A 14,501-nucleotide genomic window follows, 5' to 3' on the forward strand; every position below is an offset into this window, starting at 1 on the left:
AATTCCACCAGAAATTATAATTTAATCTGCTCCAGTTCTTCCAATTATAAGTAATTTATTGAATGGCAACCCCTGTTTATATATATATATATATAAATATAAATATATAACAGAGAATTCCACCAGAAATTATAATTTAATCTGCTCCAGTTCTTCCAATTATAAGTAATTTATTGAATGGCAACCCCTGTCATAATAAGTAATAATTTGTTATTATTTGAACATACCAAACAGCACAGTATCATATGATAATGCCACTGGATTATCTAATAAACAATTAATTTGGTCCCAAATTGATTTCCAAAAAGCTATAACATATGGAAAATAGAATAACAAATGATCTAAAGTCCCTGCTTCAAGATGACAGTGCCAACATTTATTAGACTTAGAGCTAACCAATCTTTGTAACCGAACAGGAGTCCATAAAGCTCTATGTAACAGAAAAAAAACATGTTTGTCTGATAGATGCTGTACATCTCATCCTCCAAGTACAAATTTGTGTCATTTAGACACAGAAATTTGATGTTTGATCTCTATGCTCCAGATGTCTCTCAAACCAGTGTTTGGGGTTTTTTTTTTAATCAGTCCAGTTAACAATTTATACCATTGGGCTGCCTGGTAACCCAGGAAGTCCGCCTGAAAGCATAGGAACTCCATACTATATTGATAATTAAGGTTTTTCCATTCAGGGAACCCCGCCTGAATGGCCTGCTTCAATTGCAACCATCTAAAACTTTCTGATTTATTAATGCCTTATTTATGTTGCAACTGTGAAAACTCAAGCAGTTTACCATTAGAGATAACATCATCCAATAAACGTATTCCTGCTTTCATCCAATGCTTCCAGGCGACCTTTTCTCCACCTATTTGAATCTTGGAGTTTAGCCATAGAGATTGATTTGTAGATTTATAAATTGGAATAGTTGTTAACTTACTTACATAACACAATGTTTTCCATGTATCAGCTAATATTCTATTATCTTTACTATACCTAGGCATTTTGATATAGAGAGTTGCGCGGGGACAGAAATCCCACCCGTCCCCACCCGTCCCCGTGAGGACTCCCACCCGTCCCCACCCGTCCCCGCGAGGAATCCCTCCGTCCCCACCCGTCCCCGCGAGGAATCCCCTCCGTCCCCACCCGTCCCTGCGAGGAATCCCCTTCGTCCCCGCCTGTCCCTATAAACTACAGAAATAGTTATTTCATTTAATTATGCTACTGAATTAAAGGCTCTGGTAGAAACCCATTTAAAAATAAGCAAAAAGACTTTATTAATTTGGAAATATTAATTGGGAAGAATACATACTTTGTAAACGGGTTTCTACCAGAGCCTCTAATGTTTATAAATTTTTATCAACACAACTAATATACTACTTTATCCTTAAGCAAAAAAAAAAAATAATAATAATTTTTTTCCTACCTTTATTGCCTGGTTTCTGCTTTCTTCATGTTCTCATTCAATTCCTTCCATCCACTGCCTCTCTTCTCTCTGTGTCTTCCATTTGCTCTGTTACTGTGCCTCTCCCTTTCTCCCCCCTCCCAAATTGGTCTGGCACCCATCTTTTTCCCTCCGCACCCCCCCATAGTCTGGCACCTCTGTCTTCTTCCCTGCCAGCGTCTTCTTCCCATTCCCTCTTCCCCATTTCCTTTCAGTGTCCTTCTCCCCCACCATCTTTCCCATGTCCTGTCAGGCAGCATCCTTCTCCCCTCTCTGCCTTCCCCATGTCCTTTCAGCGGCCTTCTCCCCCCTCTGTCTTCCCCATGTCCTTTCAGTGGCATTCTCCACCCCTTTGTCTTCCCCAGTGCTTTCAGGGTCCTTCCCCCCCCTTTCTCCCGTTTACCCCATGTCCTTTCAGCGTTCTTTTCCACCCCTTTGTCTTCCCCAGTACTTTCAGCGGCCTTCTCCCCCCTTAAGCGTCTTTTCTTCTCCACTCCACCTTTCCTCCCTCCCTGCCTCCACCTTTGTGGCGCTTTTGCACCCGACCGACAACAGAACAGGCCCGGTCGGACAAATCTCCCTGTCCTGTAGCCGCGAATCTAAATTACCTTCTTACAGCAGCTGGAGTAGTGAAGCTGCTGTAAGAGGTAATTTAGATTCGCGGCTACAGGGCAGGGAGATTTGTCGGCCGGGCCTGTTGTCGGTCGATCGGGGGATCTGACCGGCTGCGCACATTCTCCGGGGCGGTCCGCCCCCTCCCCCCTCTTTCGTACGCCATTGCCTTCTTCCTACCTGCCCTGCTGCACACAGCCGACCGGAAGTCTTCCTGATGTCAGCGCTGACGTCGGAGGAAGGGAGGGCTTTGCTTAAGCCCTCCCTCCGACGTCAGCGCTGACATCGGGAAGATTTCCGTTCGGATGTGTGCTGCGACAGGGCAGGTAAGGAGAAGGAGACTACCCTCGCGGCTCGACCAACCCCGCTGCGATCCAACCCCGCAGGAACCCCGCGACCCTCGGAGGCGTCCCCACGGGATCCCCGCGACCCTAGGGGGCATCCCCACGGGATCCCCGTGACCCAAAGGGGGAACCCGCGGGTCCCGCGGGATTCCCGTCATCCCCGTTCCCGTGCAGCTCTCTATTTTGATACTGAGCACATGTTAAAGGGAGACATGAGTTGCCATTCTAACCACATCCAATCTGGGAGTTTCTCCATGAGCTCTGGGAGGACCAATAGATACCCTGGCGCAATATATAGGTTTGATGATACCTATAAAAATTGAGGAAATTTACCCCCCCCCCCCTCTGAAATTGGCCTTTGTAAAGAAGCCAAAGCAACTCTAGGAGTTTTGCCCAGGCAAATAAATTTTATAAGAATGCTATTTAATTTTTTTATAAAAGGACCCATGAAAATAAACCGGCAACATACCCATCTGATAACAAACCACAGGCAAAATCATCATTTTAATAGTTTGGACTCTCCCCCACCACGAAAGATATAAAGGATTCCATGTTACCTTTTGCCTGCTTAAATCACTTTGAATAAGACTCCATACGCATAAACTTACGAAGCTCAACTGTTTTTTGAATCTGGAGCTCTATATGTTTACAGGGACTATGTTACTTTACAATCACACTGCAAAAAAACCCACTAGAACATTTCAAGGTATCCCAACTCCTACTGCTCCTTCCCATTGGCCCCTTTCTCTAGGTAAATTAGAAAGGAAATGAGACATCTCACCAAGTGGCGTGAAACGTTTTGGAACATCTAGAAGCATTACAGGTCATGCAGGCACCTCTCCCAACTCTTCCCTCTTCATTACAAATATAGCAAACCTTATGACATGAAAACAAAAATAATTTTTATATAACATAAAAGCACAAGAATGAATTGAAGGTGTGGGCCTTAAAGAATGACATTAGCTAAATAAGGTGAAATCCGCCTGTTAATGAAGGGGGATTTTAGTCCAATCCTTAGCTCAGACTTCTAGTTACCAAGAGGAGGTTCCTAGTTCCTCCCCTTTCTGCCATTATGCAGAAAAGGGAGGAATTGCGAGTAAACTATCCCTCCCCCCCAAAAAACCCCAAAACCAACCCCCCCCCCAGGCTGTAAAGTATAGGGTTACCATCTTTTTTTTTGTCTTCACAAATGACACTTGATCCAGTCCCCCCTCGCAAGTGCCAGTAGATCAGGTGACCACTGTGGCATACCTAGTATATTTGATACCAGGAGCCAATCATTTAAAACACCCCCCCTCTATTTGAAGAAAAAAAAAATATTTGTAAAATAGAATTTCAAATATATATTATTTATATAACCCTATAACTTTTGGTTATGGCGGTATAAAAGACTAAACTAAACTAAACCTTAAGTTTATATACCGCATCCTCTCTGCGGTTTACAAGAGCTTAATAAAGGAAGGAATAGACTAATGGGGTTGGAGGTAGAGTACAGGGGGGGGGAAGAGAGCATTACATTTTTGTGAAAAGCCAAGAATAAAGTTATTATTATTATTACAATGACACCTTGGATGCTGATCCCTAAGGGGGGATCCTAGCATCTAAGTATGATTTGAATTATTCTTCCCAACGTGCATCACTGCATTTGTCCACATTAAATTTCATCTATCATTTGGATGCCCAGTCTTTCAATTTCCTAAGGTCTTCCTGCAATTTTTCAGTTTGCATGCATTTTAACTACTTTGAATAGTTTAATTTCATCAATAAATTTAATTACCTCACTTCTTGTTCCAATTTTTAGATCACTTATAAATGTGTTAAATAGCCCCAGTCCCAGTAGAGATCCCTGCAGCATTCCACTATTTACCCTCCTAAATTGAGAAAAGGAAAAATTAGGTCATTACCTGCTAATTTTCTTTCTTTTAGTCCCTCGAGACCGGCACAGAAATGGATGGGTTTATGCTCCTTTGTCAGCAGGTGGAGACGTACTTAGCCAAAAGTTAGTGTCTGTCTCCACCTGACAAAGGAGCATAAACCCATCCATTTCTGTGCAGGTCTTGAAGGACTAAAAGAAAGAAAATTAGCAGTTAAGGACCTAATTTCTCCTTCTTTAGCGTCCGCACAGAAACGGATGGGACGAATCAAAGCAGTACCCATCATGGATGGGACCCCCGAAGAGCCGCTACAAGAACATGTTCACTGAACACCGCGTCCCAACATGTCTGAACATCCACACGGTAGAGTCAAACAAAGGAATGGACAGAAAACCAAACCGCAGCTTTACAGGTATCCACGAGGTACAAGAGAAGATTCAGCCCAAGTAGCTGCTTGTCCCCGAGTGGAAAGAGCTTTGGGAAATTCCAGAACAGGTTTCTTTTGGAGAAGGTACACCAAAGCGATAGCCTCCTTGATTCAGCGCGCAATGGTAGCCTTGGAAGCACTGTCCCCCTTGAGGACCCGCTAGGAGGACAAAAACACGATCCGACTTATGGAACTTCTGAGTCCGCTAAACATAAGAGCAAAGGACCCTACAGACATCCAACCTGAGCAACTGCAATGAGCCCTCCCGACTATCTAAGACTGGGAGACCATGGACTGGTTGACATGAAATAACAAGACCACCTTCGGAAGAAAGGAGGGAACCAGCCGCAGCACGACTCAATCCCTAGAGAACACCAGAAAGGGAGGCCTACACAAAAAAAACCTGTAGTTCTGAAAATGCAACTCACAGAAATAATGGCCACCAAGAATCCTGCCTTAAGAGTAAAGTCCTTCAATGTACAGGTATCAAGAGGTTCAAATGGAGGATGCACGAGCTCAGAGAAAACTAGATGGAGATCCCAGGCAGGAACCAACAGCTGAACTGGTGGTTGGAGCAATTTTGCAGCTCTCAAGAACCCAATCCCAGTCAGAGAAGGCACCAAATGCTTACCATATAAGAGACTGCGAAAGTAAGACAAAGTGGTGATGTGCACCCGAAGGGAAGACCATCCTACAGAAACTCCAGGATGCAAGGCAAAACAGCTCGAAGGAGAACCATGCCACGTGCGGAACCTCGCTCTTCAAAAAGACGCCAAATACGGACATAAGCCCAAGAGGTGGAAATTCTCTGAGACCCTAAGAGAATGGACAGCATCTTATCCGAATATATTTCTTCCTTAGGCGAGACCTTTCAAGAGCCAAGCCGTAAGACAAAAGGGACCCTGAACGAACAGCGGAATGGGACTCTGAGACAGAAGAATGGGCAAGATGGGCAGCGGGAGAGGATCTGCCACTAGCAGACAAATCAGATCAGTGTACCACAGGCATCTAGGCCAGTCTGGAGCCACGAGATCACATTGCCTGTGTGCTGGGCAATCCCAAGAAGAACTCTGCCCACCAAGGAAGGAAAGACATACAACAGGCAGTCTGTCGGCTAGGCCTGCAGTAAAGCATCCAACCCCTCGTGCTGACAATACCTGCGGTGACATGGTGCTTTGGCATTGACACAAGATCCATGATCAGCCGACCCCAGGACTGAACAATCAACTCTAAGGCTTCCAGCCCAAGACACCACTCGCCAGGATCCAGCACATGAGAACTGAGAAAATCTGCCTGGACATTGTCCACACCTTGGGAAGCCAAGATGTCCTGAAGATGAGCCTCCACCCATTCCATGAGCAGAGAGGTCTCCAGCACCAACAGATGACTCCTGGTGCCCCCATGATGATTGACAAAGGCCACCACAGTGACATGGTCAGAGAACTCAACTGATTTGCCCTCTAGCAAGGATTGGAATTCCACCAATGCTAGCCGAATGGCTCTGGTTTCCAGAACATTGATCAACCAGGACACCTCCACTGGACACCAGCAGCCCCGAGTCGAGCGACCAAGACATTGAGCTCCCCAATCGAGGAGACTGGCATCTGTGAGAAGCACTGTACACTAAGGCTGATCGAGACTCACTCCCTGAAGCAGATTGGAAGACTGAAACCACCAGCGAAGGCTGTGCCAAACTAACCCCGGCAAGTCCAGATCTTTCATCTGTGGCAACCAACACCAAAGTAGTGCATACTAAAAAGGATGCAGGTGAGCCCGAGCCCACTTCCACTTCCAAAGAGGCTGCCATGGACCCCAAAGACCTGCAGAAAGTCTTGCACCAGCAGCCATCGGCAATCCATCAGAGAGCTAATCTGCATCTGCAATTTGCACACCCTGACCTCTGGAAGGAAACTCTTCCCAGAAACTGGGTAAACTCCACAACCCGAGTTGTGACCCAGGATCTCTCCTGCAACGACTTCACTAAATCAACCAATTATCCAGATAGGGGTGCACCAGAATGCCCTCATTGCGCAAGGCAGCTGCCACCACAACCATAATCTTGGTGATGGTGTGCAGCACCGTATCTAGACCAAAAGGGAAGCACACAAACCGATAATGTACTCCCAAAAATCGCAAAGCATAGGAAACATTGACACAAGGCCAGAATGGGAGCATGCAGATAGGCCTCTGTCAGGACAGGTGGACAGAAGTCAGAATTTCCCCAGGCTGGACAGTCAGAATTACCAATTTCAGGGATGCCATGTGAAAAGACGGAACCCAGAGTTCTGTAGACACCTTTGAGATCCAAAATGGGCCGCAAAGATCCATCTTTCTAAGGCACCACAAAATAAATGGAATATCCGTCAGTGCAAATCTCTGGAGGAGGCACAGGAACTATTGCTTTAAAGGTACAGCAAACAGTCAATCAGTGTTGTTGGGGAAGAAAGCGATCTTGCTATGTTGGATCTCCTCTGATTCCCCGACGCTCTCCCGCTGGCGCACCTTGATGATACACCAAGCTTCCATGGAGAGGCTTTGTTTTTCCTCGTTGGACTCTGCCCTGGGCCGGTTATTTTGTTTCTGCTGGACACCATTTTGGGACACTTTAACACTTAGAGCTCTTAGTCACCTGTTGCATGCATAGGACTTTGGTTGGAACTGCACTGGACTGGAATTTGTTCTTTGTTTCTTGTTTTGGCTGGGGGGTCAGGAGTGGGATTGGGGTGGGGGGAGGCTCAGGTATACGGTGAAATTGGGATGTGCTGTAGTATCCACTTATTTTGTTGAACACCATGTATATTTGAGTCTTTTGTTTATTCTTGAAAATGCAATAAAATATATACTTAAAAAAAAAAAAAAAAAAAAAAAAAAAAAAAAAGGTACAGCAACCAGATCAGTGTCTGCTGAAAAGCCCTTCTCTTCCAAGTTGCCTGACAAGGAGAGGAAACGATCTGGCAAAGGACATGAAAACGCTAGTGCATTCCCATCCCAAATCACCTCCAGGACCCACTGATCCATTGTGATCTCAGCCCATCCCCGGTAAAACTCCCGCAACCGGGCTCTTACTGAACTGTGGGAAGGACCCACAATGCATGCGTTGGAAGAAATGTCCTCAGGAAGGAAAAAAGGTCACACCCCGACCAGGGTGGTACCTACAAAATCTATTCAAAATGTCCCCAGGCAGAACCACCACACGAAACCTGGCGAGGACGGTATTTAGGATTTTGTGTGTGTTTGTTTTTTGCTTTACTGAGGCACATTAGAAAGACACTCAAGGCCTGAACCAGCTTATCCAAGTCCTCCCTGAAGAGAAAAGGAGCCCCAAAAGGGGAAACCTACTGCACTTAGCCTTTAGACACCACAGCCTTCAGACACCAAAGCTGCCAACCAATCCCGAGCCACAGGGTACAGTGGGTCATCACACCTAGAGCCATGGACTTGACTGAGACACCCAACAGATCATACATGGCATCAAAGAAAAAAAGAAGCTCCCAGCTCAATCTTAAGAGCTTCCTGATCCACCAAGGACCAGTCAGCCGCTTCGTGGTCAAAAACTCACAGACCACCAGAACACAAGCCCGGGTCCCCAGACCACCACCTGGACAGCCAGGGCAGCCCCATCAAAACTGCGTTTTAAGTAAAAATTCTATCTTATGGTCCGGAGGATCTCTCAGGACTGAGCCGCCTTTCAACAGCATAGTATGTCTGCGCGCAATAGCCAAGACACTGCTGGAGACAAAGATATCTTTATTCCCATCAGGAATGAGGTAGAGTCTGACCATGGACCGTGTCAATCACAAACACGCATCTGGAATGTACCATGGAGCATGCACTAAATCGTGATGTACAGTATAGGGAAAGAGCAGGATCCTGACTGGATCCCTCTAAGAAGAGGGTCCATCCTACGAGGGGGTCCTTAGCTGCCTCTTCAAAGTGTTAAACTGAAGACACCTAAAGAATGAGCTCCTGCAACTCTTCCTGATGAAAAATGCGCACAACATGCACATCCTCTCCAACCAGCATCTCAGAAAAAAATTTAATTAAATTAAATTTTAAAAAAAACCAAAAAAACAAAAACTATCCAAAACATCAGAACAACCCCTCCCCACAATGGATCTGGAAAATCCTCCCCAAAATCCAAGTCCCCATCTGCAGGAAATGATCAGCCATAAAAGAAAACTTCGTCCCAACACACCCGCAGCTGCCTATATCCTGTCTTGACCCAAGGAAGGGGGTTATGGTCTCCAAAAGTTAGTCAAAAATATATTACAATTAGTCCAATAGAAAAATCATCTTATTTCCATTTTCTATTTATAAATGTTTATCTGCACAGCTACAATACTACTTTACCCTAAGTCAAAAAAATTTTAACCTTCGTTGTCTGTTTCTGCTTTCCTAATCTTCTCTTCCTTCCTTTCATCAGCGTCTGCCCTCTCTCTCTTTCATTCAGCATCTATTTCTGCCCCTTCTATTCACTGTTTGACCTCCTTCCCCTTTCCATAAGGCATCTTCCCCCTTTCTATGCCTCTTACATCCAGCCTATGTCCCCTCTCTCCTTTTTACATGATTCATTCCAGCTTCAACCCCATCTCCATTTTTCTCTTTCTTCTCTGTCTCCCCCCTCCTCCCATGCTCTGGCATGTCTCTCCTCTCCTTTCTTCCTTTCCCCATCCCATAGTCTGGCAACTTTTTCCTTCCCTGCCATCTCTTCTTCCCCCATCTCCAATAGTTGGCATCTCTCTCCTTCCCCCTCATCTAGCATCTCTCTCACCTCACCCTTCTTTTACCTTTTCTTTTCTTCCTTGGTCTTCCTTCTCCATCCCTCGCCATTCCCCAATTTGGAAGTTTTCTCCCTTAAACCTCCCTCCCCACAAGATGAGGCTGCTGCTTGTAATCTTCAGGTCGCCAGCAGCATCAGTAAGCTAATATGTTGCCTCTAGCGATCTTGGCTTTCCCTCTACTTCAACTTCATGTCCCTGCAGAGATAGGACACTGTAGAAGGAAAGCTTCTGGGCCACTGAAGGCAGTGTTCAGCTCATTGAACTGCCAGTGGCCCGAAGATTGCAGGCTACAGCGTGGGGAAGAGACCGGAGAAATGTACATGTGTCTCCCAGGCTGCTGCCCCAACACTCAGACAAAACAATACTATACATTTGTAAATGCCACAGACACCTGACAGAGCACTGAAAAGAATAACATATCCGGGGAAATCTGGACATCTGGTAACCCTACCTCTGAGTCCCATCCAACTTCTGCACTGATCTCCCAACCATCCCATTCCTCTTCTGCTCTGTTCCCCCATCCATCTTCTGTTCCATTTGGTATTTCTTCTTTGTTCATGTCTACCATCATTCTTTCTGTCTCCCTGTTCCTCCATCAAGCTTAAAATCTACACTCTTTGTCCCCTATCAGCCCTATGCATCACTATCCCTTCTCCCCTATAAACCCTATGCATCACTATCCCTTCTCCCCTATAAACCCTATGCATCACTATCCCTTCTCTCAGCAGCACCCTCTTTTTTTCATCTATACCAGATCTTTGTCCCTCTCTCCATCTTCCTCTGCTGACCACTTTCCCAGCATCACTCTCTCATGCCTCTAATGTCTCTTCCCTCATCTGATTTCTCTACTCCACCCTGCCCCCCCCCCCACACTCTCCTCTGATCTCCCTGCCAGCTGTTTCCATCCTTCCACCCCTCTGAGCAGCATCTTTCCCTGTCATGCTGTCCAGTATTTCTCTCTAGTTCCTTCATCTCCCACCCCCACCGTCTTCTAAGCCTTGGATTTGTTGCTGGCGGTGCCAGTAATTGACACCCGATGCCAGCTGGCTCCTGAACTGTTCTCTCTGCTGCATCCCACTTCCTGTGATGCGTGCAGACGGGATGCGGCAGAGAGAAGAGTTCAGGAGCCAACTGGCAGCGGGTGTGTCAATTACTGATACCACCGGCAACAAATCCGAGGCCTGGAAGACCCCCGGGGGGGGGGGCGGAGAAGAGGAGTTGGATGCATTAATACACTGAGCCCAAAGTGGGTGGGTGGGCTGCCTTTGTGAAAGGTTTTAAACCCAGACAATCAACCACAAAATTCCCCTAATTTTATAAAACTGCCCTAACACCCGGACAGTCCTCTAAAAATGACATGTCCAAGAAAACCCAGACAAATGGTAACCCTAAGAGTAACTCGGCCTCCGGGTGTTGGACTCTGGCTTCAGTCCATTGACCAGAACTGGTAGTAAAGTATTTAGTGGCTCATATTTTTCCAGTGTATAGCCAGAATGACTCAGATACAATGAAAAATCAGTAATGATAAATAGTAACACTTTCACTTAGGATGCAGGAGACACGTTCAGCATCCCACTTCAAAGTCTAATCGGTCATGCTACACCCCGAGCAGATTTGTGAAACGCTGGCCACCGTCTGTGTACCGATCAGCTGAAGGCAAGTCGAATAATTTTTTCTTCTATCTTTGTGTCTTCTACAGCACAGCACTGAGTCTTTTCAATTTTGATGAAAGTTTTTTTGCCAATGAGGTGACTGCTCAACCATCTTTAAGAAACCACTTTTTGTGGAGGTGGGAGAGCCCTTGTCTGAGGCTTTTTCTTTCTATTTTAACTTGTTATAGAGCCTGTGCTGTTCTGGCATCATATTACTTGACATCATTCATCAATTTAAGTGAAAGTGTTACTTTTTTTTCTACATCTTTTCAGTGACAGTTAAGAGTTTCTGCCCATGGCCCACATGAGAAGGCCACATCTCGGAACAGGCCTATACTCTTGGTGTCTTGGATTGCTGCAAACGTGAAGGTACCTTATTGTAGCGCTCCCTAGGAACAGCTCCCAACAGAACAGGTTCCATGGTGATGGTGTTAGCAAAGCACACTTCCGGAATATAAAGAGCACATACCACATGTGCCCATCCTGGGCAAGAAAAAAAAAAAAAAGTATTAAAGTAATAGCACCAAGGCAGAACTCATTACTTCCAAGTACAACTCTATATAACCTACACATGCAAATGTTTTGAATAATTCTCTCAGTCCATTTATCAAAATCCACTTTAGTATTAATTTAGTCTTTTATTAATCTTCTTTTCTCCCACTCCCACAGATCTTCACACTTATATGTTAAATGTTTGGAAAAATCATGGATATCTTATATATTCATTTATATGGAGAAAAGACCTCAGCGGTTATACCTGAACAAACATATTTCACTTCAGGTATTCATATAGTTAGCCTCATTGGTCAGCCCTTCTCATCTATATTTTATTTTATATTTATCTTTGTAGCTTATTTTTAAAGTGAGCACTTATCTCAATTTTAAAGCTGCTGCATATAAATGACTATATAAGATATGTTAAATGGTTTGAAAAATCGTGGTTATAAGTGTGAAGATCAGTGGAAGAAAAGAAGATTAATGAAAGAATGAATTAATACTAAAGTGGAGTTTGATAAATGGACTGAGTGATAAGAATTACTTCACTTATAGATAAAGAACATTTGCCAGTTAAGTGAATGTTTTGAATAATAGCATTTATGTGCATGGCGCCCAAGCACTATTCTGCAAATATTTGCTGAACTTGAATGTATATATATATATATACAAGGAGATGGGACATAGGATAGTATGTATATACAAGGAGATGGGACATAGGAGGGGCCCCCATTTACAAACATAACTTACAGAATACAGTGGTACCTTGATTTACAAGTGCACCGGTTTGCGAGTATTTTGCAAGACGAGCAAAACATTTACAAAATCGGCACCTCGGAAATAGAGCGTGCCTCAATTTATGAGCGCCCCCCCATGATCTTCCCCCCCACCCACCCATCACATTCCTTACCCCCATTTGGCACCGGCACCAACGCACAGGACATGCCGGTACCCGAAGATCTGCCTTATCCCAGGACAAGCAGGCAGGTATTCTCACTAGTGGGTGATGTCATCCGACAGAGCCCCGATACGGATGTCTCACAAGCATATTTTGCTTGAAGAAACTCAGAAGTTTCGAGATGCCCGCACCGCACATGCACCAGTGCCTTCCCGCCCGATGGTCCGGGCATGTCTCCTCAGTTCTTTTCTTTCCGCGGAGCTGAGAAGTTTTACTTTGATTCTGCGCTGACTGAATTCCCGTTTTTTGCCCTCTAACTAGCCGCGGTTGAGTTCTTTTTACTCTCATCGTGTATTTTATTTCTTTTAAAAAAAAAAAAAAAAATTTCTTCCAGCGATTCGGCCGGGTCGGCCGCGTGGCTCAGGCCCCGCTCCTTCGATCTCGTGGCGGAGCTTTTTCGGCCTATATCCCAGCCAATTACTGGTTTTAAAAAGTGTAGCAAGTGCCAGCGCGCGATTTCGCTGACGGACCCACATTGGCGCTGCCTGCAGTGTCTTGGTCCAGAACATTTCCCGAAATCGTGCCAGCCTTGTTCCACTCTTACAGTGCGGGCGTTTAAGCGTCGCTGTTTTTTGTGGGAGTCGATGTTCAAAATGGAAGCTGCGAAGGAACCTTCAGCTTCGACTTCGGCTGCCGCTTCGCCTGCCCATGCGAAGCCCTCCACCACTCCTACTGTCCGGGTCTCCTGAAGCCGGCTTTGTTTGTCCCGGTTTCAACCCCCGACTTCGGCGCCGGTGCCTTATTCAGTCTCCTCGGATCAGGTACCGCCTTCTACCATTCCACCCGTGGTTATCAAAGTGCCGAAAGCTTCCAAGCAAAAGCACTCGACCACGAAGGAGCGCGAAGACCGTGCTGGAGGACCCCCTTTCGGTGCGGATCCCTCCATATCGGCTTCGTTGCGGTCCCTTTTGGAAGCTCAGTTTGTCGAGCTCATGCACACCATGGGACCCAAGTTAATTGCCACCATCCAGGGTGACCTCCCGGTTCCGATTCCGGGGGGGGCGGACCGCCCCCTCCTCCTCGCCGGTCGGTCTCGCTGCTTGTTGAGGAGGAGCGGCGTATGGCGGCCGGTCCCTCGAGGCGGGCCTCCTTTAGTGACATGCCCCCTTTAGAGCCCATCACGCCTCCAAATGAAGAGGTCTGGCATACCTCTTCAGGTAATCGAAGCCCTGGGCATCGCAAGTTTCAGGAAGAGTTCTTCCGCACTCCTTACCAGGCCTGGACTGCATCTCGAGAAGCGTTGAATGTCCCGCCTCTTCGCTCCACGGCCGAGTCCCATCTACTCGCTAGAGGCGTCGGGGGACCATGCTAAGCATCGTCATTCTAGATCCCCCTCCAGACACCGGGAAGGGCATCGGTCCAGGCATTCCTCACGGCACTCGGAAGTTTCACCGCAGAAGAAGCTGCCACGCCTGGGGTACTCTTCGTCAGACATGTCCCCTCCGCAGGGGCCGGAGTACGAGGAACCATCTACCTCTTATTCTCCCTGTCGATCCCAGGTCTCTCTGGATCCCGAGGCCTCGACTTTGTCCAGTCCTTCTCGGAGGCCTGTGCTGGCGGATCAATTGTCTTTTTCTTCTTTCCTCCGGCAGATGGCGGATGACCTGGACATTACCTTGGATACCGGTTCTCGGTACTCCAAGGAATACCTCGACACTATGCATTTGCCTAATCCTCCTGCGGAGTCTCTTCGCCTGCCTCTACATAAACTACTCGATCAAACGTTTGAGATGTTTTGAAAAGCCATACTCCATTCCTGCGGTTCCGGGCAAGTTGGATGCACGATACCGCACAGTTCATCACAAGGGGTTCGAGGGCAAGTTCCTCAGATTTCGGGTGGAACACCTACATCTGCACTATCGAGTGCTTCCATTCGGCCTATCCTCGTCTCCCAGAGTCTTCACGAAGTGTCTGGTAGT

At 46.4% G+C, this 14,501-nt stretch overlaps 1 protein-coding gene across 15 annotated transcripts in view; it reads right to left on the bottom strand.

The window, feature by feature from the left end:
- Positions 1-14,501, bottom strand: part of LOC117360845 (protein AF-10-like) — a 206,017-nt gene that overhangs the window by 151,313 nt on the left and 40,203 nt on the right. For 14 of the 15 annotated variants that reach the window (XR_004539534.1, XM_033945352.1, XM_033945350.1 and 11 more), the window contains 2 exons: positions 11,503-11,612; positions 3,177-3,271 (listed from right to left, as the gene is read on the bottom strand). The exons of the other annotated variant lie outside the window; for it this stretch is intronic. Coding sequence is in view for 13 of the 14 variants with exons in the window: in XM_033945352.1 (XP_033801243.1) it covers positions 3,177-3,271; positions 11,503-11,612 (205 nt within the window). In the remaining variant the exon portion in view is untranslated. The remainder of the gene's footprint in view (positions 1-3,176; positions 3,272-11,502; positions 11,613-14,501) is intronic. 15 annotated transcript variants of the gene reach the window in all.

The sequence above is a fragment of the Geotrypetes seraphini genome, chromosome 5 (genome assembly GCF_902459505.1).
Source record: "Geotrypetes seraphini chromosome 5, aGeoSer1.1, whole genome shotgun sequence".
Lineage (NCBI taxonomy): Eukaryota > Metazoa > Chordata > Amphibia > Gymnophiona > Dermophiidae > Geotrypetes > Geotrypetes seraphini.